Genomic DNA, 26335 nt, shown 5'->3' with positions numbered 1-26335 from the left:
CAGCACAGAACGTTTTCACTGCGACAAATTTGATGTACTTGAGATAACAGGACCGTAGTAAATTTCCTATGAAACGTTATTTCGCTACCTGGTATATGTTATGATCTCTGAACTAATTGGTTCAATTACCATTCGTGGTTAGCTCCATACCTCACTTACTGTCTGCCAAGTACTTTAACTTATTGCATGGATTTTTGAATGAAGTTGCACCTAAATACAGAAAAATAAACGTTTCGAATCAATCCGTTATGCCCACCATGTACGTCTACCTATATAACATACATGACTGAATTTTCTATCGTGTGTAAACTTTTTCAGGTAAGAAATCAACAGGTCATTCGACTAACAATAACATTTCCACACAGCATACACATCGAATAGTGAAACCTTAACTCGGGGAAAATTAATTATTGTGCATTATCGGCTTCGTAGAAAACGTTTGATCGGCATCCGAAAAGTGTATTGTGTTAATTCAGTTACCAAACTCAAAACTGTTGAACAAGAAGTGTTGTGAACGGTGAAGAATTTTTTTTCAGACATGATCGACGCGTAAGTTTGCCGAACATTATTTTAAATAGTATTAAGTACGGTGGACCGAAATACATCAGTGACCGTTTTATTGTGGCTTGTAACGGAAAGAAAATTGTTCAATCGTATCTATCGTCCAACATTGAGAATAATATTACCATACGGGAAGGTGAGACAATGTTGTTTATTAAGTGTCTATACCATTTGAAATGTAATATAGCTATGTATGGGGATAGCACACAATACACAATCTAGCGAAATAGCATTGAGATAATGAGATATATACCATCCTAAGCCTAAGCAGTTGAATTCATTGGAGCTGCTACAATTTCCATAATAAAATTATTATTCGATCTTCTTAGATGTAGACCACCATTCATAATAATACCGTTAAAGTCAATGGATATTTTCAAATCTTTGTATTTATTGAAATCTAATTAAATAGAAGTACCGAGTCATTTCCAGCTGATAAAAGTGATTATCTAAAATTAAAGTGGAGACTTTGATGGTATATCAGTGGCTGTCCCTAATCGAAAATGTGTACTGCAATCGAATTAAATGTACGAAAAATACTCAAATAAATATTTACCATACAACGAAAAGAGAATTTTCGATGTGATACTTAAAATGATGGCGTTCGTAGACATGATGGATTTTCTTACACAAAACCACTTTGCACCTGCCTTAGACGTGTGTATATGTAACTTTATAACGTACATACTTGTGTGAGTCTTCTTTTTTTCCATTTTCTAGAATTTGGTGTAAGTAAAAAAAAGTTAAAAACAAAAATAAAGAAGATGATGGCTGCGTAACAGGCATATATAACATTCGAGATATGCGTTTCCATATTTAATCTGCTTTTTTGTCTGTACATCATCATCATCAACATGGGGCTTAGAATTGAGAGTTAGTCATCGCATTGTTCAACATCGTTACCTACAGTGATGTAAACAGAATTGCATCGTAAAAGAGTCGAAAGAAATATTTTTCCTGTTCAGTCTTTTCGTTACACAGTCTTCGAATAACAGTCATCTCCGAATACACAATCACATCTTCTTAGACCTTGAATAGGTGTAATTGCTGGGTTAACGACGATTCGGTTCATCCTAACAACAACGACTATCAAACTCTAATAATCTGCAGTCGAACCACATGAGTGAGTAATTGAATGTAATTATTTATAAAGATTTCTATTATTTTGCGAACAGTAACTGATACCATTCGTCAGCAGTTTTGATAGATAGATACCCCAATAAGTATCGCAAAACTTCAACTGATCTCTTACTGAGGGTTTCCCGATAATAAGAAACACATCTACTGACAAAAAGTTTCCATAACTTGATGGTAGAGTAGGGAAAAGCACATGTGTGATAGATTATTAAAATGAAATACCCTTTAACATGTTAGAGAGCAGCTGTGTAGCAAGTTGTAAAATCTTTCTGGCAAGAACTTTGGAAATTATGTTCTATTTCCCGTAATATCTTAAAGACTTACCTACCAATTCAATGAAGTCTGCAGTTAATTCCATAACTCCACGAACCTTGTCTGGAGTTATTTATAAAAGATTGTTCGGAAGGATCTCAAAATATCTGTTAAACGACTCTGTTGTTTTCAAGATCTATGAAATCACCTGAAATTTTTAAGGATCACCACTGTGTTCACGGCAGACTTTCACGATGTTTCTCTAAAAATTCTGCATAAAACTTATTAATTTTTTCTCTCGACACGTTCTCGTAAATTTGCAGACTCAACATGTCGTTCAGAGACCATCCATTTAATCGCTCAACACGACCGCTCTTAGAACGTCGCGCTCAGCCCCAAATCATTACGCCTAAACCAGAATTTAAAACGCACGGTTTCAACGATTTCAAGTATGTGGCCAAACAATACAAGGAGCTGAACAATTCATTCATTGGATATCCATATGGAAATCCACCATCACCCACCATTACCACCGATTTCATTTTCTCTGACGATTCTGGCATAATATCAGATACCACAATGAACAGTACGAAACTAAATGATAGTACATCCAGTGAATATCGATTCAACGACGACAGTTATACCAAACAGTATCGATGGGTGCCGGAGAAGCCGCTGCAACCGACCGCTAATATTATCAATAAGTGTCCTATTGAAACGCCAGGTCCATTCATTTTCGGTGTTGATACGAATGAAAATGAGGAATTTACTCGAAATACAGAATCTGTGATAGAAACGAAAGCACAATACTCGAATCTAGTAACAAAGGTAAAAACGATCATTCCATTACACCCTCTTGGCGATGATAATTTAACTGTTAACAAAAAATCATTTAGTTCAAGAATACGGGAACGTCCAATTGCTCAAAGAAGAGTTCGACTGAAGAGAAAAAGTTTCTAAAGAACAATAGGAAACGTAATAAATCAGGTTGGTGCACACACGACCGTCTAATTACACATCCAATCTGATGATTTTGTGACAAATATTTTCTCAATTTTAGAAAATAAGAAAAGCGCAAAGCACGTAAAGTGTGTTGTTGTCGGTGATGGAGCAGTTGGTAAAACCAATTTGATTTTCTCATATTTAGAAAATAAATTTGTGGATCAGCACATACCGACAGCATCGGATATTTACAATTGTAAGTACGAGTTGTTAGTAACGGAGGGCATAAAAATAGTTCACTTCTACTAGCAATAGAATGCAGTGAATAATGATTCAAAAACGATCGACGCCCATTGGCATCAGAATAATTCGTTAAAGTTAACCACAGCATACATCCTTTTGTGGGGTGATAGTCTTTCAAGGGGTGTCAATCGTTGCAGTATTAAGCGAACTATGTTTATGTCATTTACACGGATCCCCTCTATAGTTGGTAGCTGTTTCGATTTACCTTCAAAAACAATATATTAACCTACTCCGATTTGCAGTTGAAGTTCAGGTAAATGAGACACCAGTTCAAGTGACGTTATGCGACACCGCTGGGCAGGACTCTTTGGATCAGTTACGCCAACTTTCCTATCCCGATTGCGATGTGTTTCTACTATGCTTTTCGGTCATCAGGCCGGCATCATTCCATGCTATTAAACGGAAATGGGCACCCACATTTCACAAAACAAAGGCATCTCTTCTACTCGTTGGTACACAGTCTGATCTAAGAACAAACTCACAAGTTATCGCTAGTTTAAAGGTGAGCGGTGGCAAATTGACCTGCTGTTTGTACATGGATATGACGTCCTAACATATTTTTTCAATATCAGAAACAAGGACAATGTCCAGTATCCGCAAATGATGCATGGGATCTAGCAACGTCAATTGGAGCTGAATTTATTGAGACATCGTCGCGTAATAATGTAAATAAGCTGTGTGCGCATTCAAGCGAGATTGACCTAAAGTTAAAATTTTGATGTTTTCAGTTAGGAGTTAAGGATGCCTTTGATACAGCCATTTGGGATGCGTTACGAGCACTCGAAAATAATAACCATAATAAATCTTCATTTTGGAAGAAATTAATTTGTTTGGCCTGAGAGTGGCACATCATCTCAGAAAATTATCGAAGACTTATTATTTCTACTGAATTCCTGCCTCTACTAGGGCATCATCTGGATACATTCCGAGCCCGAAATTATTTAAATAAATTTATTACGAAAAAAAAACAAATTTTTGCTGTTTACTTGTGGAAAATATCGTTCCACGGAATTTTGGAAATCTGATTTTGGACTCGTTTGTTTCCCATTTCTCGGAAGAACTGTACATTCGTCAACAGTTTTGTAGTGGTAAAACCGTTTAAAAGACATAAAAACATATTTGTTTGTATGAATTCACTACATGGATCAGTTGAAAACAGATAAAACTGAATGTGGCACTTATTTAAAAGTCGCCGACTGTATTGTCCAAAAGTTTTTTTATCTTCTCAACAGAAAAAATTCAATCAAAATTAAGTCAAGGTTCACTTACAGTATCAAAGAATTTTTGCCTTCATACAATATTTAACTAACGATATAATTAAGACTGACGGAGTTGTTGTTTGAACTATCGGCATCTGGGTGATATTTTTTTTTTGCTTGAGTCGAATGGATTTCAACACTGATGTATTTTTCCAATGCCAGAATATATTGCTCCTTCCTCTCTACTCTTTCCGGAAAAATCTTTTCCGTCCATACCCGCATCCGAAACTAACCTACGACGTGATTGAGATCAGAAGAACTCTTTTTCATACACATACAGAGTCTATACTACCCATTACATTCCAGAGCTACGACAGACATAAGAGCTCTGACTAACAGATTGGATCCATTTTGAAAACGGCAAAATCCACTCCCAACCTCATTTGTAGCTCGCCGAGCCTAATCTTACTGCATCATTACTTTTTCAAATTCGACTACTTTCGGTCCATCGTAAAATCGAAATGATGGGGCTGCTGCTGCTCCAGTTGAACCATCTAAACTTAATGAAAGCTATCTGTACTACGTGTACAGATATATCTAGACAAGTGGGGTATTATTGGAGAGGTGAAGGAAAGTACATGTAGTACAGTACATATAGCTTTCATTATGTTTAGATTACCAGGAGCGAACGCAAAGCACCTTTCCAAGTTCATGGTAGCCCAAAAAATCATTCAAATAGGTAGTACTCAAATTTAATCGCATTCGAAGAACTAGTGATGCATCAGGCAAGCTACTGGCTGGATGTTGATTTTCAAGTAGGTAAAATCAATCCACCCTACTGGCTAATCTGGTCTAATATATAGCAAATTTTACAGTGGATTTTCTTCAATCTGTTGAAAATTTTGTGAACAAAAGATATTTATATGGCAGATGAACAGGTAACAATTTATCAATAAAATGGTAATGGCCATCTAATCAGCTTCGAGGGAAAACACTTTATAGCAATACGTAAACATTTATAGAATATATTTTTTTTGCGTAAAGTTAATACAGCTCACGGTGATAAATATCCAGAGAAAAAATGGTTATGACACTGCTTATTTTGCATCTGCTATCATCCGCTTGTTGGTCGGACAATATTCGGCATACTCTTCCCAAGTGCATCCCGTTTTTGTGCAACATTCGGACGTGATTGAACTGCCACCGCTACCCGTAATGCGTCGCCGACTGCGTCTCGTGCGTAACATTGTCTTAGCAGAAGCATCATCCAACCAAGGTAGCTCAACTGTTTAGAAATTTCAATAGTTATCACACTGATCTAAAATGGTTATGGTAATATTGTCAAATAACTGACTGCTAGCTTGTTTCGGTGTCTGTTTCAATCCCTGGTCACTGCGCCGAGAAATTCGATATATATCCTTTTCACACGCCCAGTACAAATGTTTGACTAATTTCTCACGACAACGGGAGTGGCTTTCCTCATGCCAAGCTTTTTCCCACTCCGATCGTGTTCTGGAATAGAATTAACATTTACTCAATTCGTGGATAGAATATGTCCTTACTATCAATACCTTTGACGAAACATTAAATCTAACTCATCTCGATTATGAGCAATCGTAATGTCGGCAAAGTCCAAAAGAATGTAAAATGTGGTTATTGTTGATAGAGGGATGTGCATGGTGAACCTAGATTGTCAAGGAATTTAGCAAAATTTAGCAAATTCAAGATATTAGAAATATGGGCCCACAATAACGGATTTCTAGGGTATTTCTTATCGACTTGCAGTATCTTTTTTTTCTGTTAGAGCGCCACAAAATATTGTCAGACTCAAAATCAAAATTTTACGCCTACGAAAAATTCCTCGACGTTTCCCATAAGAGCACATTGGTTAGACGGAAAAAAGAATTCTACATCACTCTCTTACTAACACACTCATATGCGAAACTTTTAAGAATTTTCATGGGTGACACCTATTAGGTGTGCAAAATGGATCGAAACATTTTGAAACAAATTTGATGGGGAGTCTGCTATAATAGACAATATTTTGTAGGCCTATGAACTAGAAAGAAACAAATGCCACGAGTCGATAAGAGATACCCTAATGTCCACACAGATATGGGCTAAGTTAAGCTTTGCATTGGGAAAGTAATATTTCGGATCATAAAAAATTTCAAAATGATAATAAATTCAGTAATTCAGTAATTCCTATTTCCACGACTACATTTTTTTAATCTCCAATTCTAAATTTTTTATTACAATCCTTATGTATATCAGCAGTGCGAACGAAAGTGATTGTGGAAAATTTGCCGATGCCCAATGCCCTTTATTGATGATCTCTATTTTGAAACCATGAACGCCATAATCATTGAAAATTTGCAAAATTTCCTAACATTCTCTATGCAAAACTTAGTTCCTTGTTCAAGTATCCTATATGAGAGATATATCTCAATGAAAAATTGCGTCATTTGCGTCTCTGTCATTTGTCCGACTGCCAAGTAAGGTATTCTGGTAAAAAAACCTGAAGCAAAGTTTCGCCGCCGTGGAGTAAAGTTCACTTTACCTCAAGCCTTTTAGTAAAAAATGTTCTGATAACAATGTGATCAAACTATACACTCGCGGAATTTTGAAAACCGACACATTTTCTGTTTCGTGGTTTACTGGTTTTTTGTGAATCTTGCATGTATTTTTTATGGAGAAATCAGAAACTCAAGAAAAACATAGAAACAGAAAGTGTGTCGGTTTTCAAAATTCCTTGTGTGTAAGATAAAAAATAAAAAAATTCCTCTATTTGACCTTCCACTGGTGGTATTAAGATGATCTGACAGTAATCTGACAGAGAAGACTAAAATGCGCGATTGGCGCTAGCTATGATTCCCTCTTGGGACAGAAAAATTACCAAAAATATTTAAAATTACAAAAACTGTAAATTACTTTACATGAAATCACAATGGAGCTTTCAAACTATAATCTTAATATTGATCTTCGTACAGTGAGACTGAAATTCAAAAGTCTTTCTTTGTTTTACACAAATCAGCAAAACCTTCTTTTACACACCTCTTCTATTTCTCGTCCATTAATTTGAAAGTTGAATAAGAAAAACTTTAAACGCAGAACCAAAACACTGTGCTATGGGTAGATCAACGATCTGAGATCTGTTGGAAAATTTGAACACTGAATGTAATAAAGAATGATTTAGTAAAACGCTCTTTATCACCTAATAATGCTGACTCTGTTAGAATAGTGTGCGTCTCAATTAATTTGTGAATTCATTGAATTAAAACAAAAACGAAGCGAAATCCCTTTCCAGGTCTAACCGAACCGTTAAAACGAAGAAATGAAACTGAAGGAAATTTGTGCCAAGTAGCACAGGTAAATATAGCAACAGGTTGAATGAGCATGTGTGTACGCAACAGCAAGGGATATAGTGTTGGATGAATCTAACTTATTTATTGCTCAATTAGATCGATCAACACGACGCGTTATTTATGCGCACATTACACCAACGTTGCATGGAATTGAAAATTGGATAATATTTCGACTATAGAATTGGATACATAACTCAACCGATTCAATATAATTAAATTAATCCGAAAAGCTAATTGTATTTTGTCTCTTGAATGGTAAATGTATTGGTGCGGTTTTCCGGTGAGATCTAAATTTAAATTAAGCCATTTACGTGATGGCTGAATAAAACGTAAATAATGTAAGTGACCTATGATAACAACGTAGCGTTCAAGGACACTTAAAGCTCTTATTTTTCGGTGTATTATAAACGTCCTGATTCGGCAATCTTAATTAAAGCAGACTCTAAATGCTATTAGACTTTGCGTATCTCATCATTACAAAAATACTTCGTAAAATTTTCCTTTATTTGCATAATCTGGTTTACAAGATTTGATAATGAAAATTACGCGACTACAAGTAGTAAATTGCGTCCAACCTGATCGACGACGGAATAGAACCTACTACGCAGGCAGTGTTCGCTCGTCGAATCGCCCACAGTTATTCTTTGATGAAAATATTGTATATTCCCTTCGACCAATTTCGAGCCGATTTTACTCGCTAATGACAAGGACTCTTTTCACCATGTTCCCATCGTTTCGACGGCGAAGGCCCAAAATTTTAATGACTCATCCACGGCAGAGTAAAGTAAAACTGGCAAGAGCAGTTGATTCGACGAGGGACCTAAGTATGCCTTTGATTTTGCTGCAAAACGCTTACTAATCAAATGCATGAAACGAATTCGTAAACGATTGTTACGGTATTAGGGTCCCTCCTTTGAATGGATTTGCGGTTTATTCTACTCTGTCGTGGTCTCATCCCATACGAAGCGCATCCCGTGTGTCCTTCTTCTTCTTCTTTTTCAGCCTGTTTCTATCCACTGCTGGATGTAGGCCTCTCCAACTTCTTTCCATTCCGTACGATCCATTGCCATTTGCTGCAATGTTTGTACCTGCAATATTCTTAATTCCGTTTGTCCATCTCTCTGGTGACCTACCTATAGCTCGTCTTTTATATGGTCGCCAGTTCATGATCTTTTTGGTCCAACGTTCGTCTGTCCTTCTTGCAATATGTCCCGCCCAGCTCCATTTCAGAGATGCTATTCTTTCCATGACATCAACGACCCTGGTTTGTTGTCGAATCCATTGATTCGTCATTCTGTCTCTGAGTGTTATTCCAAGCATACTCCGTTCCATGGCTCTTTGTGTCACTCTCAATTTATCTTCGGATGCTTTCGTTAAAGTTAACGTTTCCGCTCCATAAGTGAGCACTGGAAGGACACAAGTGTCGAAAACTTTGCGTTTCAGACTATTATTCATTTTGCTTTTGAAAATTAGTCTGAGTTTTCCGCAGCGGCCCATGCAAGACCAATCCTACGTCTTATTTCTGCAGTTTGGTTGTCCAGACCTAACTTCAGTTTATGTCCTAGATATACATAGCTGTCCACTCGTTCAATGACAGTGTCACCAATTTTGATTTCTCTATCGCCCCCGATGTTGGTCATGACTTTTGTTTTCGATAAGTTCATCTTACGGCCAACTTTGCTCGCCTCTTCACTTAACTGTTGTAGCATAAGCTGAGCCTGACCTGAATTCGCTGCTATCGGTACAATGTCATCAGCGAAGCAGAGATTGCTCAGGTACTCTCCATTTATCTTTATTCCCATTTTACCCCAGTTTAACTTCCTAAAAATACTCTGCAGAATCGCCGTGTGTCCGGGGAGTGAGAATGAGACCATAAGTTTCTTATTTCCTACCATCATTTCGGCAAATTCCGAGCTAATATATTGTCTCTAGGCATGTTCGATAATTCATTCGATTGATAAAATATCGATTATTTCCCTGGAATCGATTATCGATATTTTCAGAAAATCAATATCAATCGAATGTTTTATCGATAATCGATAAATATCGACTGAAAATCGATAAATATCGACTGATAATAGGCAAATATAGACTGATAATTCGATTTTCAGTGGATATTTGTTGATTATCAGACAGAGTTTATGAAATGATGATTAAATGGATTTTACTTTTTAAAAAAAGTGCTCCTGAAAATCATCATTGCGTATTGCATTCGAACATTCGATGTTAAGAGACACCGGTACTTAGCTAGAATTGTAGCGTACATTCGTGTGCCTCATATTTCATTTTTGATGATATCTTTCTATCGGAATCCTTTTTCAAAAATGTACGACCGCAATTTCCACCACGATGTGTTAGCTTTCAACAGAAAATAGATTTGGTTGTAGTCGTTTGACGAAATTTTCATTAACTGCTCACGTTTCTCAGAGCCAGTAAAAATTTCCAATTATATTTTCTATTGAAAGCTACCACATTCGTGGTCGGAATTGCGGTCGTACTTTTTTCAAAAAGGATCCTGTTGGAAGGATATCATTAAAAGTAAGCTAAAATCCAGTATTTAAAAAACTCCCTAATGTATGCTTTTCAGCAAAGTACCGATACCTCCTAGTGGTTCTTTCATTTAGAAAGCTAGTACCGGAGACTACTCGGTTCTGATTTCTCCTAATGTATTATGATAGAAAATATAAAATCTTTTACTTCATTTGTTTTAACAAACATTTTGTTAATTTACGCCCACATTAGACAATGCGATCGCTCATTTTTGTCGTCTTTGTCGATGTCTGAGTCTCCATAGAAATGGCCTTTGTTTTCGCAGTACTTTAAATTTAATGTCGTACAATTGTTCGCCTATATTATACGCAATAAATATTATTTTCCGTACCTGTTACAGATGGATATACGGTATATAAATTCTACTATCTTCGAGATGAAATGTTCAATCGTTGAACAAACAACAACAAAATGGAATTTTTTCTCCCTCGTTGTTTTATTAATGTTACACTTTATTCCCTCCATTACACCCACATTTCAGAGTGGAAACCACACAAATAACATAAATTTTTAAAGCAAACTTCACTTTCAGCGGAGATGTGAATCGATTCGATTGAGTTCAATAAAATTAGATACAATTACACACCATATATTGTTTGCCCAGATAATGGGACCAGATGAACGTAATATCAGACAATATAATTTAATTAGAGCATCGTTTTCGTAAGGGGTGTTTTGGAGTACGTAACAGAGATTACAGCCGCCGAAAAATTTGTCCGAAGCTAACTTTGCCGTCACTCAAATAGAGGACTGAACCGATCAAAGTTGGCTATTCTTTTTCATACAATGGCTATCAAATTTTTTTTACAAAATAGTCGACAGGCGTGTTTTTGGCCTTCTAATTGAGTGATGTAAAACACTGACTTTAAACGAATATATCGGTCATTGTTTTGGTAATTCTATCACTGGTGCGGTACAACAATTACAGAAAATTGTACGATCTTATTTAGACAATTAATGATTAATAACAAAACCTATCCACTCCTGCATCATTTTTATGTCAGGATGAATCGAAATTAAACTCTACGCTGTCCTATAAACGATCATATAAACGATAGGATGCATCGGATACATTTTCTAGAGTGGAACATTTCAACTTCTCATATTTCATCGTAGATGCTTCCAAACCCCCATCAGACCCTATTTGTCCTGAAACAACATAAAACTACTTTTCCAACGACACCCCACACGACCATGTACGTTTCGTTTCGTGTACATCGAGAAATTTCGGTAAGAAAAGTGTAAGTGTAAGTTTTCATTCAGTCTTTTTCGGCTGAAAACTTCAACTGCACGGCAACTGCCGCCAATTGGCCTGTTGTGCATTACTACCTTTTTTGAGAAAAAGTCTCCTTTAATTTTTAATGACTATTTCGACTATTTTAATGTAGATGTCGCGCTTGTGTAAGATTTTGTAAAATGAGAACAGTAAGAATAAAAGACATTAGAGCTAATGAGGTGTTACAAATAGTACTGAACATCGCGCTTCTATATGGCAAATCTGTTTTTTGTTTCAATAGCTTCCCATTGCCTCGAGATCGACATATTCTAAAGCAAGTGCGTAATCGACAGGTCGATTCATAGATTAGGATTTCTACAATGTTATAATTCTATGGGCACCGTTTCTATCGTCTATCGGCTGTATTATCTAATTTTATTATTTAAGAAACCGACACAACAATATTTCTTCATATTAACATTTACAGCGAGTTGAGCTAAAAATAAACTACAACATTATTGTATGCATCCTTTGTGAGACGTTCGCTGTAAATTGAAAGAAAAATCCTTGTCCTGGACAATTTACGTTCTTGTTCATATCGGTTCACTTACACGGAATAAGTTTTCACTGGAAAGCACAAATACAAAAGTATAACCTGTAGTAGTCGTGTGATTTCTTTAAAACTGGTCAATGGAGCGTTAGTCTGAGGAGCTGTTTCTTATATGAAATCATTTCAATTTTATCTGTACACTTCAGAGTGTTACGGCCAAGTACAATCAACTATCAACATTGAGGAAATAAAACGAGACTGGTTAATTTGGAGCAACAGTAAGTCTTCGTTCTTCTGCTTCCCTTGCCGATTGCTCATCCCAAAGACGATTTTACGAAAAGCGGAAGAAATTTTATGCCAAAATCCCAATGCATGAAAAGTCTTATACTCACGGAATTTTAAAAATCGACACATTTTCTGTTTCATTGAAAGGTGAGTTTGTTTATATGAAATCGCTATTTCCTCCGGTTTGTATGGATTGACCATACCTGGTTTGTACATTCATTGGATTACAATAACTCACAGTATGAGTTGCCTTTAGTCTCACACTAAAAACACAATGAAATATGGAGGTGGTTTGGCTTGATCGTGACAACGGTGGCAACTTAGGGAATCAAAAAATTGATAACCTAAAAATCTGTTACTTCGCACTTGTTCATGATCAGTGATAACAGTCGTGCTTCGATGCCGATTATCACATTGAATTAATTGCGGCTTGCCAACTTTCGGCATCCTGGACTTTACTTAAATAGTCGAGGAATGCCTCCAAATAAATTTCTAAAAATCAAAAACTGAATTCTAGATTTTTAGAAATTTATTTGGAGGTATTCCACGACTAAGTGAAGTCCAGGGTACCGAAAGTTGACAAGCCGCAATTATTTTGAATGTGTTATAATCAGATGACACGGGCCGAAACAAACAAAAAATTCTTCCATTGATAATATAGTCATAGTTTTGACCGAAACAAAATTATGATATGGAAGGAAGCAGCACACAACGGCACTTCACAAGTTCTAACACTTACTTAGTTCTTTGTGTGAACACCAAAAAAAAATCGCCAAATTGTGAAGAAACGCGAACTAGCTGTCTTTTTTCGTTTTAGCCTTTCTTCTCACTTTGGCGTTTCTTCACACGTGGGCGATTTTTTCTTGGCGATTCTTCGTATTTCATCGATTTTTTCGGGTCAATAAAAACATAAACTTTTGTTATTAGAATTGTAAATGGTTCGAGGCAGGGTCGATGTGAAGAAAGAATCTTGAATAACTACGCTGTGAATGAATGATGGACCAATAAACGTTGAACAAAATGCCTTTTCGATACATTCCGTAAAGGGAGGAATTCCTAAGAGCCAAAACGCCTTTACGTAAAAATTCGTAAAAGGGCGAATTCCATGTAATGCTTGAATAATTCTTTTTTTTCGATATTAATTCATAATTTTACGAAATGTATAGAATATGTGATTTGCCCAACCATAGAGAATTCATTCTTTTACGAAATGACACTTATGATTTTTTTCGAAGTTTTGTTGCACAAGATTTGAAATAAGTGTAGTAAGACGTATAAGATCAGGCATTTTTCGTCTTGGCATTTTCCCCAAGGTTTTTACACACTTTAGCTATTTTTCTTGGCCAGTTTTTGTGAATTTTTTAATCACCAAAAAAATCGTCAAATTGCGAACAAACGCCGACTAGCTGTTTTTTCTTCGTTGTAGCGTTTCTTCACATTTTGACTATTTCACTTGGCGTTACTTCACGGTTTGACGATTTTTTCTGGTGTTTCTTCACACTTTGACGACTTTTTTTGGTGATTCAAAAATTCCCAAAAACTGATGAAACGCCAAATCACCAATTGGCCAACATGTAAAGAAGCGCCAAGATTTTTTTGAGACTTGACTTTGGTGATATTTCACGGAAATATTGAATTGAGTGACCATTGGCAGGTAGTTAGATTCTAGCTCACTATTTCATTCTAATGCACTTTACTCTACGGATTTAAATTTCACGTCACGTCGTCACTCTTCCTCAGAATGATATTTCATTAAGACCGGTAACGACAAGAGAACATTTCGTGTATCAGATTTGCCATCAGGTCGCTTACAACGTTTTTTACCAAGCAACATTAGCAATCCTTTTTAGTCACAACAAAATCTATTGGTCTGATAAGCGATTGGTCGATCGATCACATACACGCGTCTACTCACAACAACAATAAAAACTTCCATTTATACAAATTTGCTCATTTATTTCAATTGGTCTAAAGTAAAAGAAAAAAAGAAAATTCAGAAAATGACACAAATTCGTCAATTATAGAACAAGAAATTTACCGTTTTCTATCTCTTGAACGGTCACGATGCTTTGCTGTCTTATGGCTACTTCTCGACGTACTGTACCGATCATGCTTCGAACGTTCCCGATCTCGAGGCCGGTCTTTTGTGCGACTTTCTCTATGGTGCCGTTCTCGGTCTTTACTACTGCGACCACCGTTCGAATAGTAATCGGACTTATCACGAGCAGGACTTTTACGATCTCTGCAATGTACAAACCGTGTATAAGACGGATCAGAGCTTTTCGTGTGATCAGACGAGTACCTTTTCTTATGCTTGTTCTGCGGTGAAGACGATGGCGATTTTGAGTAATTTCTCGACTTCTTCTTGCTGTACTTGGATGGTGTTCGCGAACGGTGTCTGGACTTCTTTCCACGGGATCGATTTTCGTCGTTCGGTGTTTGGGATCGAGATCTGGATCGAGAATGCGATCGCTTGTTTACAGTAGCCGGTTTACCTTCTGGATGCAATGGTACGGCACGTGAAATGAAACCTCCCCAAGCATTATGCGAACCATTGTTTCGATCCACTGTCGTCACCTGAGGTGGCGTATTTTGACCAGTACGTCCGTTATTCCGTGACTCCATGTACGTTTTCTTCAATTCTTCGACAGCCTGTTCCAATTGCTCAACATTCGGCTGAAATGACGAAAAAATTTGAAATGAATTAAACGAAATGGCTCCACAGAAAAACCAAGCATACTCTTACCTTTGACCGCCGGTAGAGTTCCGATATTCGATAGGAAACGTCAATGATGTCTTCCTCTGTAACTTTGAAAATTCCATACCACGACGGATTATTGGGCAGAGGAAAGTTTAATTTCCTCGCCGTTAGGTATATGCAAGCACAGGCTATAGTTTCCGGCTGGTATCGAACGAAAACATCGGTTCTCAATGAATCATTCATGTAGTTCCAAGCGCATTGCATTAGTTTCTGATTTTTCTCGTAGCCCAACACTTGCAGGTACATGACGATGAGTTTGTGTGGATGTTTGACATGTACACAAAATCCCAGTTCCTTCAGCACGCGACGTTCAGCCTTGATGACCTGTGTTTTCAACGCTAAATAGGATTGATCTAGGATCATCGGTGCAATGGTTTTCTGAGCGCGTACTTGTTTGATGTGATGGAAAACGTTCATAACCTGAAACAAAAAATAATTGAAAAAGTTAGTGGGGAATAGCAACACCGAAAAATTTTATGGGAAGTGACTCTACAGCAGGTAACTGAGCGTCGTTCATACTTGGATGACTCTGACACAATAACCTTGCCTGGTTGATTTTAAAGTCTCGGTAAAAACAAACTTACATCACGTAGCCGACGAGGCGCTTCCTCAATTTTTGACGCCAGACAAATGCAGCTCATTGCCGTAGTTTCCATGTTATAACGCACAAACGATTTCGAGTAGAAGAATCGTTGAAATAAGACCTGACCAGTGGCCATAGCCACTTGAGGCAGTTTCAGCAAAATTCCAGCAGTTTGTATCAATTCACAGCCTAAAATCCGTAAATCGATTTCGGTTTGTCTATCCAGGCCATCCAATTGTGATGCTGTCTCTTCCAATTTCGTTTTCGGAAGTAAACAATTCTCCAACGTTAGAATGATTTTCCCGAATGAGGCTGGTGACGCTACCTTTTGGTTTTGGGTCATTTTGATACTTGAACACTACTTAGTAGCTTGGAGTAAATTGAAAACACTCGGACTCCGCAGTCAAACACTTGTTTCACCATAAAATTCCGAAAAGTTAATACGTTTTTAATGATCTGCTCTTGTTGAGTATTCTGTCAATTCTGACAAATTTCGAACATCACAAAATGGCACACTCTGACTTTTACGTTTTTCTTTTCGTGTTGGTATCGTTGGTATCGCTCACGTTCATACGTTGACACTTGGTGATCCGCCGCTCGTTTAATATAGTGTTTAAGGAGAGCGAAAACCAGTTAAATTTAATTGGTCTCGGGGTCAGCTGTCAAATGTTCATCAATGAAAAAAGAAATTGAGAGTTGAGCCCAGTTTAAATTTGTATGTGATTTCTCTCATTTTGACGTGTGACCCCGAGATCAGTTTAAACAAAGTGGTCAAAAATCGCTCTCCTTAAACACTGGGGCTAGTTCAGGAACTAAAAATTCGTTACCCAAAGTGAAGATTTTGACATATTTTATATCAAAGAAGTGTCAAAATTCTCACCAGTGAAACTTAACGAAGAGTTCCTGAACGAGGTCCTGTATAAGGGCTTGTTCAGTGAACATTTGACGATTCGTTTAATGGTACACTGACAGTTGTCTGACGTTTGCCGTCCAGATACGTTAGTGAAAGTTACGAGCTAACTTCATGTTTATGTTTACATTCACACACCGTTTTCTTTTTGAGAATATGATGCCTGAAGGTAATTCTTTTAAGTAAGAACGTGAACTCCAAGTGATTAAGGATGTATTGTCACTTACAGAAATACACATTTTAATTTTCAATTCAATTTAATTCATTTATTTTACGTCCCCTACTACAGTCTAGACTGCAAAACAGCAAGAGTTTTTCGCTCACACTTCAGATTGACAGTAAATCGGGTCAGGTTGAAACAGGACGGCAGTGTCAAATTGTAGCCAGGCGGATCCTGGTCTGAAATCAATGAAGACCTAAAGTAGCGACTGATTTATCGATGAAGAGAAAGGATGAGCTACAAAAACTGACAACCAAACGGTTCTGTTTCTTAGAAATTTATTTGACCATGACGAACATCCCAAACGAACATGTGTAGCGAATGTGTCTTGTTTTACCACTCATTGCCGCCGGTATATGTTGTAGTATATAGTTCGCATTAGTTTTGAATTTCTTTCGGGTTACCGATCATTTGATAGGTGATCAATTAACCTAACTACTTGTAAGGTCATGAGAAACCGTTTATACGATCATTATGTATCCGTTATAAGCAAACTCTCCTTGAAATTGCCACATTAGGTAGGGGAAAGATGCGACGCCACGTTAGGGAAATTGTGACCCATCGATGTGTAACAGCTAATTTTGCAAAGAAATTCGATTCTAAGGTGAACTCTCCACTGGTAAGATAGGTGTCCTTACTTGATCCATTTGCATAGCACAAACATGTGTACCGAATGTGTCCTGTTTTACCACTCTTTGCCACCGGTATACGTTGGAGTATATAGATCGCATTAGTATTAAATTTCTTTCGGGCTAGCAATCATTTGACAGGTGATCATTAACCTAACTCCTCGTAAGGCGATGAGAAACCGTTTGTACGATCATTGTGTATCCGTTATAAGCAAACTCTCTCTTTTAAATTGCCATAAATCGTCATAATTGTCAATATTATATAAAATCAGGGCAAAGGAGACGCACTTCTTTGTGTTTTCACTTACAAAGTAAATGATATCTCTTGTGGTGGACGCATTCGGCAGTACACGTAAAGGAAATAAATTCGAATTGAGTTCCCAAGTATAGGCGTACCATACATTTTCTTATATCTAAATGTCTAGACTTTCCCCCCCCCCCCGGTAAAAAAAATCCTTATTTTAGGCACTGCCTCTCTGAGTCGTTAATTTTGTAGCAGAGGAAATCCTATAAGGTTGTTTTAGTTACATTCTGTAAAAGGAAGAATCCTATGAGAATGCTAAAGTAGCCTTTCCTTTACATTTTGAAAATCGTAAATATTCACTTTATAATAGTACTAATCATCCAATGTGCGAATAACTTTTTCGATAAAAAAATAATTTTGACCGCAAAATGTTTTCAAATATAGTTTGACTAACCGAAATAGTTAATTGACCGATTGAGTAACTTTAACTGGATAAAAAAGGTATTGAGATGCGAAATGTGTTTCAAAGTTTAAAGCCAAATTATGTCCGAAAACAATAAAAAATAGTGTTAGGTTTATTAATTTGACGATGTATACGGAGAGAGCATGTCATAAGGAAATGACAAATTCTCTTACGGATATTTCGAACATTTATTAGATTCACTATGAGGTTTCTGCGGACAGGTTCTTCTTTAGTCCAATGCGAAAGAGTATTTTAATATTTTATTGTAAGGAACACAAAGAAACTTAAATACGTTATAGTTATTTGTTGAAATATTGAACTTGAAAATTACATTTTTTTTCAGACAGACTGTTTACATGACGTGTAAATAGTACCCAACGATGGTTATTTGTGTACCTGTTTTGGACGATTGTGCCTTAAATCAACCGTCCCAAACAGGTGCACATGTAAGTTTTCATGCAGAGGGCCGGAAACCCGAGAAAATTCGAAAAATTTCCCTCATTTTCAGCCCCAAAGCATGAAAAGACTTTTTACACGACGTGCAAATAACACACAACGGAGACTATTTACACGACGTGCAAATAGCATCTTCGTTTCATTAAAATCTGTTTAGAATTACACAAGTTGTCTTGCTCGCAACGAAAAAATATTATAACTTAACACTCATCAGAGTTGTCTAACATTGCAATAAGTTACCGCAGCTCGTTGAAGTTGTCTAATGTTAGATTTGATTGCCTTTTTTATACTTACTTTAGTGTATGTGCAATTTTAGGTATCTACTGCTTGTTAGTTATCAATTATCAAATCAATTATTTTGTGGCATTTAGATTTTCTGGCAAACCTTTTGAAGAATTGTAGAATCGTCGAACTTGATTGGAAGGTCTCACTTCGTTCGGCCTACAATCCGCGAAATTGCCTAAAATCAATCGTCCAAAACAGGTACACAAATGACTACTACCTCACGTGTTTGAGTACCAACAACTCTCACTTTATTTACTACCCAAATTTAAGTTCATCTCATCACGCAGACTTTACATACGATCTATAATGAACTATAATATGATTTGGAATGAAATCTCAACAGCATTACGTGACGTCATGACGTCATTACAGAAACCGAGCTAAAATAAGTGTGAATGAGAATACAAAGAGAACAAGTTTCGTTTGTGTTTACAATTATTTTAGTTATAAATAAGCGATACATCTTACACATATTGTTGATCTCGGCAAAAGTTCTTATCGATTTAATCTGCTTATCTTTTGAGTTTGGATCGGAACGGAATAGTGTTAAAAAGATAATATTTCGGTTCATTTTCACTAAATTAATTTATTCCTTTTCGTGAATTTCACGGAATTTCGATGCAAGTTCAACTGTCGCTTTTGTCTAGATAATCGGGAAAAAATATGCGGCTTCGAGAAAATCGTCACTGCTGGTATGTATGTTCTTTCAAGATTTACCCAATACTTCGGGTTGTTTTGGTGTATACTATGGATTTTGTTACACGTTCACTGCAGAGTAAAATAAACCAGTCAGGGGCGCTTGATTCCTTGATTTGACTAGGGAGCTAAATTATCTAGTAGTCTCATATTTTGCGAATAAAATTAATTCAACGTATGTCATTTGAGTTCATTTTCATTCAGTTTTATAGGTTTGTTCCAAGGCCATATGAATTGTCAAATTTCAATCATAGAACCATAACCTCAATAATATCTCTGTGTAAATCGCGTAGGCGACGTTGCTCGATTTGTATGAAATATCACGCAAGCGACGTTACTGTGGATGAAATTGTCGTTGAAAACAAACCTATAGGTCTGTTCCAAGGCCATACGAATCGTCAAATTTCATCCATAGACAACATAACCTAATGCTCAAAACAAACGAGGCATTGAAAACGTGTTTTGGTCCAATTTTTCATGACGAAATTTTCTAAACTGTCAAATGAAGTTAGAACTTTTTCTATTCAAAATCGCGACTGCTGCATCTGTCAATGAAAACTAGGACCAAAACACGTTTTCAATGCCTCGTTTGTTTTGAGCATAAACAATTTCTCATGAAAAATGAGCTGCCGAAATTAGCGCGAAGCAGCCTCAAAATTTTTGCAAAAAACAAAGGTTATGTCGTCTGTGGATGAAATCGTCGCAAACGTCGTGGTTCGGGTTGTCAAAGTCCGCGTTTACAGTTATTTAGAAAAAACCTATAAAATTAAAAACTCGTTTAAACGCAAAAACATAAAAAATAAGAAACCGACTAAAGCAGACTACTGTCCAAGCACAAGAAATGACGCAGTCGTACTTTCACCAGTTGAAAAAATAGTCATGAGACGATCGGAAGATACCGAACAAATGACTTTTCAGATCGTGACGATATTTTTTCCGCTACCCATATATGTCGCCACTATCTAGGATCTATAGACGGTATAGACTCGTTTAGACTCGGGCTCTGTCGCTCGCATGTATAAGTAGAGATGAGAGAATGAAAACAGGCGGCGATATGACCCCACAATCTATTTTACCAAAAAAATATTGAAATTTCAAATTGATGAAAATAGAACCTGACCCGAATATGTGTGACCTCTAAGAAAATGCTTTTTTGCCTTAATCAAAAAAATATTTTAATTTTGTGTTAATAGGATCCGAATTATATTGGTTCTTGGTATTGTGAAAGGCGAAAAAATTCGATATGACAGACACAAGTTGTATGAAATTAGTCTGGCATCAGACATGTCTTTAAGGGTGAAACGTGAAATTGATAGACACATAGCACTAGACCAGAAGCAAAGTGAACAAAATTTAAATGTAACACTTTTGGTTGAACCGCATGAAGTACCGAGATTCGAGAGCCTACTCGCCAGTAACAATATATCACATGAAGAACTGGTAATTTAATTTTCTCTAAATAAATACATTTAATTGGCTTCTCTGTAGACGTTACCACATTTTTCATAACCTCGAATAATTCCGAGAGTATAGTTTCCTCCGCGGTGGCACTCTAAAAGCCTGTGTGTACATTTACGTTCTAAAATTATTGTTCGTTTCGTTTCAAGAATGTCAACTTACAAGATATGATCGATGTTGAGTTGAAAAGCATCAAACCGCTAAATACGTTGGCAATCGATTTCGGATGGAAACATTTCTATCAACTTGAAACGATTTACGCATGGCTCGATTATTTGGCCGAAAAATACAGCGACCTGATTACACCACTGGACATTGGAATGAGTTTTGAAGGGCGACCGTTGAAAGGAGTAAGGCTGTCCTATAAAGCCGATAATCCTACCGTTTTCATCGAAGCTGGAATACATGCCAAAGAATGGATTGGTCCAGCAACAGCTACTTTTATATTAAATCAGCTCCTTACGTCGACTGATACCAAAGTCAAACATATTGCTCGTAATTTCAACTGGATTGTTTTTCCGGTGTTCAATCCAGACGGATACAAATACACCTTTGATGTGAACAGATTGTGGCGTAAAAGTCGCGAACCATTTGGGTCGTGTTTCGGCGTTGATTTAAATCGAAATTGGAATGCCTCGTGGAGCGCAACGAGAGGAAGTTCTGAGGAACCTTGTGGATGGAACTATCCTGGACCATATGCGTTCAGTGCGCCAGGTATATTAATGTTAAATACTGCTAAGTTGAGTTCCAATTTCTCACCCATCATTTAATCATTAGAAACGAGAAAGTTTGCTGAGTACCTCCGGAAGAACGTCAACTCACAACGGATCGAAACTTACTTGAGCTTTCATTCTGCCGCAAAAAAGCTCTTATTTCCCTTCGCAGGCAGAAGTTCTCGGCCACCAAACAGCAAAGATTTGTATCAAATTGGAGAAAAAGCGATCGATGCGCTTGCTAAGTCGAATGGGACACAGTTCGAAATGGGGAACGCTTTCGAAACAATGTACGAAGCGCCAGGAACAAGTATAGATTGGGTTTACGGTGAATTGAACGTTTCGATAGTGTATGCGTACGAGCTACGGCGGTCAGAAAGGGAATTGTCAAATTTTCAGGATAGATTTCTTTTGCCAGCCGATCAAATTGAGCCAGCTGGTTGGGAGACGCTTGATAGCATCGTGGCGCTGCTCAGTGAAGCCAAGGCTCTCGGCTACTATAAATCGACATGTTGTTCTTGTCGATCACGTGCTGTGATATATTACTGTAAGATGAAGCATTTAATTCCTTTAATTTTTTCTCGTATTCATTGGGTTCTCATTCGTAGCCATTGGATTTGTTGTTTTGCTGGTTGTCATTCTCATCACCAGTCTTTACTTTGTCAGAAAGTACAAATTGTGTTGCAAGGATTACAAAGAAGATCGAATTCTACTCTTTCACGCAAAAGTGTAACATTTTTACAGTCGAATCGTATAAGAGATCAAATAAATAATCGAGTTCGAGCCCGTTCGATTCGGGCTTGTACCAACGATCCTAACTTTAGTTTCGAAAAATTCCACGAAGAGATCACAAACAGTGGGGGCAGAATTCTTTTTATGTCCATCAAACGGATGTAAACTGTTTACGGTGCAACCTAAATGCATTTATTAAGGTGGTAAAAATACAACATAGTCTTTGCACCTTTGCATTTTACATGTAAAAATAGAAATTAGTCAACAAGGTACAATAGATTGTGGAAATTGTTATCGTCACTACCGCAAAAATCAGCGGTGGCAATCCCTTCAAGACGGTCTTTTGAGATACGAAATTTAAAAATCAAAATCATTTATTAGGAAATTAAATTTTCGATCACATTGCCCATGAAAATATTGTTCGATGAAGTGCGTGAATTGACCGGCTTGCTGACAGCGTCAATCATTGAGAGTGCTGTGAAATAGTGTGCTCAAATCCACAATCCACATTCAATTCTACAAACAAAGGTGGTATTTTGACAGTTTCGGGATTTTCAGGATTTCAGGTGAAATACCTTCACTTTGGTAAAAATCCATTAAACCTCATTGCAGTGAAGTTAGTTCACAAAAAATAGATCTCTGACATAACTAACATTATGACGAAATTTACAAGAATCTATTACATTTAGTTTTAGTTTCGAACCATCATTTCTCTATAGCATAGCACTGCTACTAGCTCGAACACTCATTCTATGTATCAACGTCAAAATATCCTCCAAATTTCAAAGATGTATGTGTGTACGATTGCATGTGTTATGAGTTTTTATTCACACTAACAAATCATGACTCCTGTCTTTACGAAAGAAATGCAACGCCTATTAAGATAGCCTCTAAATATTTCTTATGTTCATGCTAGCAGCAGAGCTGTGCCGATAGCCAAAAATCAGCCGAATTTGCGTTGTGATGGCTCATTTCAAGTGTACTTCCACAAAGCACAAACGTAGTAGATTTTTGTAAAATTCTATTACTTCTTATACCTCTTATACTAATGTCAGCAACATATTTTCTTGTGAACTAACTTCCCTGCTATGACATTTAATGTATTTCATTGCCAGAGTAAAGTTAAATATTTCACCAGAGCGCAAATAATCAAGCTCGGAAAAAAATTGTAATGCCGCTTCAACACTGAGGTTATATGGGTTAGACCAGCAAAGAAACTTCGTTTTGACACAGTCAAAATACCACTTTATTTTTACAAATTTGACACTCACATTTTTGTGATGGAGTTGCCGTGACGCACTTTTTTTAAAGCTAAATCGACATGACACAAAAACACAAATTTTAAACTTCTATAACTTTGCACACCAAAATGACGGAGTAAAACACGAAAAAATACATCACAAACACGAATTATTCACTTTCGAACACCGGCATGGTTAGAAAAGACACAAAAAAGAACATCGCTGCTCGTCTTCATTTAATTTATTTTTTAGTCTAAAATTTTCTATGACAGCGTACACTGTAGTTTCACCACCCTAATTTTCCTAGTTTGTTTGCTAGAGAGGGTATTGCTAATACTATTTTAAGATATCGAAGTGTGGCGGATCATTGCATATGTCTCATTTGTCAACGTGTTTTGTTTATGTTTCATGATAACAACATGTCAATTCGTTGCAATATGTAAAAATCGGCCTTTTGATTGAAACTTTACTTGTAGACTGAGTGCTTGTTTTAAAATGTTTTGGACAATTTTTTCCATGCTGACATGTCTCAAGTTGTTACTTATTCCATCCTAGTTAGTTTTGATGTAAATCGATCCGGACAGACAACCAAATAATTTGTTTCCATTCAGTAGATCCACCGATTTCGAAGTGCATCGGAACTGGAAGGCATTAACACACAGTCTGCCCGTATCAAAATGGTATTTCGAAGACACCAGCGAATGGACATTGGATTACCCGCCATTCTTTGCCTACTTCGAATACGGACTGTCTCATTTGGCACAATGGTTCGATGCGGATATGTTGAACGTTAACAATTTGAACTACTCCAGCAATATGACCATTCTGTTTATGAGGCTTTCGGTGATCGTGTCGGACATTGTGTACGCAATCGGTGTGAAAAGGTTCGCTTAACAAGAAGAATGCCTTCACAGATGACAGTGAGTTCTAAGATTTTTCTTGTTATCAATTCCAGTTGCATTGACGTACTGACTTCCGGTTCGTTGAAAAAGAATGTTCTCACCCTTGTGCTGCTGGGAAATATCGGACTCTTTTTCGTTGATCACATTCACTTCCAGTACAATGGAATTATGTTCGGCATTCTACTGCTGAGCATCAGCAAAATGTGTCAAGAGAAGTTCGTGCTATCAGCTTTCCTATTTGCGGTGCTGTTGCATATGAAGCACATCTTCATTTATGTTTCACCGGCGTACATTGTCTATCTACTAAAATTTTACTGTCTACGAAATGCCTCACCATTGGTGAGCTTAATCAAGTTGGGCGTAATCGTTATTGGCGTTACAGTTATGTCGTTTGGCCCATTCTACAATCATTTGCCGCAGGTAATAATTGCTTATGACCCCTTGACCTCATTTCATTGCTCTTTGGCTCTTCAGGTCATCGCTAGACTGTTTCCATTTAAACGTGGGCTGTGTCATGCTTACTGGGCCCCTAATTTCTGGACTTTCTACAATATTCTGGACAAAGTCGGTACCAAAATGCTTGGTAGATCAACCGGAAGTAGCGGTATGAACACTGGTGGACTGGTGCAGGAATTTGATCATTTGGTTTTACCATCGATCAAACCGATAACTACTTTTGTGTTAACATTTTTAGCGGCTTTGCCTTGCATTTACAAACTGCTGGTAGCCAAATATGATAGGTACGTTGCCGTTAAATCGGTTTTGTTGTTGCAAATTATCACAAATATGTTTTCAACGTTTTAGGCAGTCAACACACCGTCTGTTCATAAAATCGATTGTAATATGCGCTTGCACATCATTCATGTTCGGCTGGCATGTTCACGAAAAAGCAATCCTCATGGTGCTGATTCCGTTAAGGTACCGTTTATCAAGAATTCATTTGCCTAAATAAGACAGTTTGACTGTTGAACTCCCTGTGCAGTAGTTAGAACTCCCAACTCGTTAAAAGTTCTTTTTTTTATAACATTTCAGTCTCTTATCTATGACCAACAAATCTGGCGCTACTTCAACGCTATTCTTATCGTTCGTTGGCAGCTACTCACTCTTTCCATTGCTCTTCCATCCCGAACTAACAACAATTAAGGTTTTCTTTCTGATATCGTCAATCGTCACATTTTACATCACCACGGCGAAATCCGACGTCAACGCCGACCTTAAATTCTACGAAATGGGCTATTTGTCTGGATTTGCTTTGGTGTTTTGGTATGAGCAACACCTGCAATTCATTTTCGGATTGGATAAGCTGTTACCATTTTTGCCGCTGCTAATCGTAAGCGTTTACTGCAGTGTGGGTGTGATGTACTTTTGGTTACGTTATTACTACTCGTTTCTCGTTGACGTGGAATGTGAAAAAAAATCGTCCACCAAAAAGACTAAAGTGAAATAGAAAATTGTTGTGTTTTTCAATGAGTGCGTTTTCTTCTTATCAAGTTCATTAGAAAGCCATAAGCCGACGATCAGATTAATTGACATAGTACAGTAGGCTCAGTAAGTTTTTTCTTAATTGTTGCACTTACTAGTTGAATCTGGTACTTGGAAAAACTGTATGATAACGGGCTGGGTCTATTTTTGGTAATGTTAACCCAGAAAAATTCCTAACAATTCTGAATTTTTTTCGGAAC

The 26335-nt window shown here is 37.1% G+C and overlaps 5 protein-coding genes across 8 annotated transcripts; 3 read left to right on the top strand and 2 right to left on the bottom strand.

Annotated features, from left to right (window-relative positions):
* Positions 1 to 300: 300 nt before the first annotated feature.
* LOC119068114 lies at positions 301 to 4167 on the top strand. 3 transcript variants are annotated; one of them, XM_037171563.1, is made up of 9 exons: positions 308 to 697; positions 765 to 917; positions 974 to 1684; positions 2274 to 2778; positions 2847 to 2937; positions 3011 to 3148; positions 3438 to 3697; positions 3768 to 3860; positions 3924 to 4167. In XM_037171563.1, exons 4-9 carry the CDS (start codon positions 2281 to 2283, stop codon positions 4032 to 4034), a joined length of 1191 nt encoding a protein of 396 aa, XP_037027458.1. In that variant the 5' UTR covers positions 308 to 697; positions 765 to 917; positions 974 to 1684; positions 2274 to 2280; the 3' UTR covers positions 4035 to 4167. The 3 variants fall into 3 exon arrangements, with proteins under 3 accessions (XP_037027455.1, XP_037027458.1, XP_037027457.1); XM_037171562.1 differs by having other exon boundaries at positions 765 to 1684; XM_037171560.1 differs by lacking the exons at positions 765 to 917; positions 974 to 1684 and having other exon boundaries at positions 301 to 697.
* A 1230-nt stretch (positions 4168 to 5397) lies between these two features.
* Positions 5398 to 7745, bottom strand: LOC119068115 (probable insulin-like peptide 7). The gene is made up of 4 exons (XM_037171564.1): positions 7609 to 7745; positions 5966 to 6079; positions 5749 to 5906; positions 5398 to 5679 (listed from the first exon to the last, which is right to left on the bottom strand). Exons 2-4 carry the CDS (start codon positions 6070 to 6072, stop codon positions 5492 to 5494), a joined length of 453 nt encoding a protein of 150 aa, XP_037027459.1. The 5' UTR covers positions 6073 to 6079; positions 7609 to 7745; the 3' UTR covers positions 5398 to 5491.
* Positions 7746 to 14230: 6485 nt separating this feature from the next.
* LOC119068099 (cyclin-L1) lies at positions 14231 to 16227 on the bottom strand. Its single transcript, XM_037171523.1, has 5 exons — positions 15706 to 16227; positions 15107 to 15541; positions 14663 to 15036; positions 14399 to 14602; positions 14231 to 14328 (listed from the first exon to the last, which is right to left on the bottom strand). The coding sequence occupies exons 1-5, from the start codon at positions 16045 to 16047 to the stop codon at positions 14268 to 14270; spliced, it is 1416 nt and encodes a 471-aa protein (XP_037027418.1). The 5' UTR covers positions 16048 to 16227; the 3' UTR covers positions 14231 to 14267.
* A 3105-nt stretch (positions 16228 to 19332) lies between these two features.
* On the top strand, positions 19333 to 22608 carry LOC119068098 (zinc carboxypeptidase-like). The gene is made up of 5 exons (XM_037171522.1): positions 19333 to 19603; positions 20801 to 21047; positions 21215 to 21779; positions 21843 to 22325; positions 22387 to 22608. The coding sequence occupies exons 1-5, from the start codon at positions 19575 to 19577 to the stop codon at positions 22509 to 22511; spliced, it is 1449 nt and encodes a 482-aa protein (XP_037027417.1). The 5' UTR covers positions 19333 to 19574; the 3' UTR covers positions 22512 to 22608.
* A 1488-nt stretch (positions 22609 to 24096) lies between these two features.
* Positions 24097 to 26115, top strand: LOC119068097 (probable dolichyl pyrophosphate Glc1Man9GlcNAc2 alpha-1,3-glucosyltransferase). 2 transcript variants are annotated; one of them, XM_037171520.1, is made up of 6 exons: positions 24097 to 24305; positions 24363 to 24635; positions 24707 to 25073; positions 25128 to 25393; positions 25458 to 25571; positions 25686 to 26115. In XM_037171520.1, the coding sequence occupies exons 1-6, from the start codon at positions 24247 to 24249 to the stop codon at positions 26098 to 26100; spliced, it is 1494 nt and encodes a 497-aa protein (XP_037027415.1). In that variant the 5' UTR covers positions 24097 to 24246; the 3' UTR covers positions 26101 to 26115. The 2 variants fall into 2 exon arrangements, with proteins under 2 accessions (XP_037027415.1, XP_037027416.1); XM_037171521.1 differs by having other exon boundaries at positions 24148 to 24305; positions 24366 to 24635.
* The last annotated feature ends 220 nt before the right edge of the window (positions 26116 to 26335 follow it).

The sequence above is a fragment of the Bradysia coprophila genome, assembly GCF_014529535.1.
Source record: "Bradysia coprophila strain Holo2 chromosome X unlocalized genomic scaffold, BU_Bcop_v1 contig_173, whole genome shotgun sequence".
NCBI classification, from domain to species: domain Eukaryota; kingdom Metazoa; phylum Arthropoda; class Insecta; order Diptera; family Sciaridae; genus Bradysia; species Bradysia coprophila.
This window is presented reverse-complemented; position numbering and strand designations above follow the sequence as displayed.

Coding starts and splice junctions, on each gene's coding strand:
- LOC119068114 (XM_037171560.1), top strand. CDS start 2,281: ATGTCGTTCAGAGACCATCCATTTAATCGCTCAACACGACCGCTCTTA. Junction 2,779..2,846: donor ACTCGAATCTAGTAACAAAG/GTAAAAACGATC, acceptor AAAATCATTTAG/TTCAAGAATACGGGAACGTC. Junction 3,698..3,767: donor AAGTTATCGCTAGTTTAAAG/GTGAGCGGTGGC, acceptor TTTCAATATCAG/AAACAAGGACAATGTCCAGT.
- LOC119068115 (XM_037171564.1), bottom strand. CDS start 6,072: ATGCACATCCCTCTATCAACAATAACCACATTTTACATTCTTTTGGAC. Junction 5,907..5,965: donor GATTTAATGTTTCGTCAAAG/GTATTGATAGTA, acceptor ATTCTATTCCAG/AACACGATCGGAGTGGGAAA. Junction 5,680..5,748: donor GACACCGAAACAAGCTAGCA/GTCAGTTATTTG, acceptor ATTTCTAAACAG/TTGAGCTACCTTGGTTGGAT.
- LOC119068099 (XM_037171523.1), bottom strand. CDS start 16,047: ATGACCCAAAACCAAAAGGTAGCGTCACCAGCCTCATTCGGGAAAATC. Junction 14,603..14,662: donor CAGAACAAGCATAAGAAAAG/GTACTCGTCTGA, acceptor TGTACATTGCAG/AGATCGTAAAAGTCCTGCTC. Junction 14,329..14,398: donor CGTTCAAGAGATAGAAAACG/GTAAATTTCTTG, acceptor CTTTTACTTTAG/ACCAATTGAAATAAATGAGC.
- LOC119068098 (XM_037171522.1), top strand. CDS start 19,575: ATGCGGCTTCGAGAAAATCGTCACTGCTG. Junction 21,048..21,214: donor ATATATCACATGAAGAACTG/GTAATTTAATTT, acceptor TTTCGTTTCAAG/AATGTCAACTTACAAGATAT. Junction 21,780..21,842: donor ATATGCGTTCAGTGCGCCAG/GTATATTAATGT, acceptor TTTAATCATTAG/AAACGAGAAAGTTTGCTGAG.
- LOC119068097 (XM_037171520.1), top strand. CDS start 24,247: ATGTTTTGGACAATTTTTTCCATGCTGACATGTCTCAAGTTGTTACTT. Junction 24,636..24,706: donor TACGCAATCGGTGTGAAAAG/GTTCGCTTAACA, acceptor TATCAATTCCAG/TTGCATTGACGTACTGACTT. Junction 25,572..25,685: donor ATGGTGCTGATTCCGTTAAG/GTACCGTTTATC, acceptor ATAACATTTCAG/TCTCTTATCTATGACCAACA.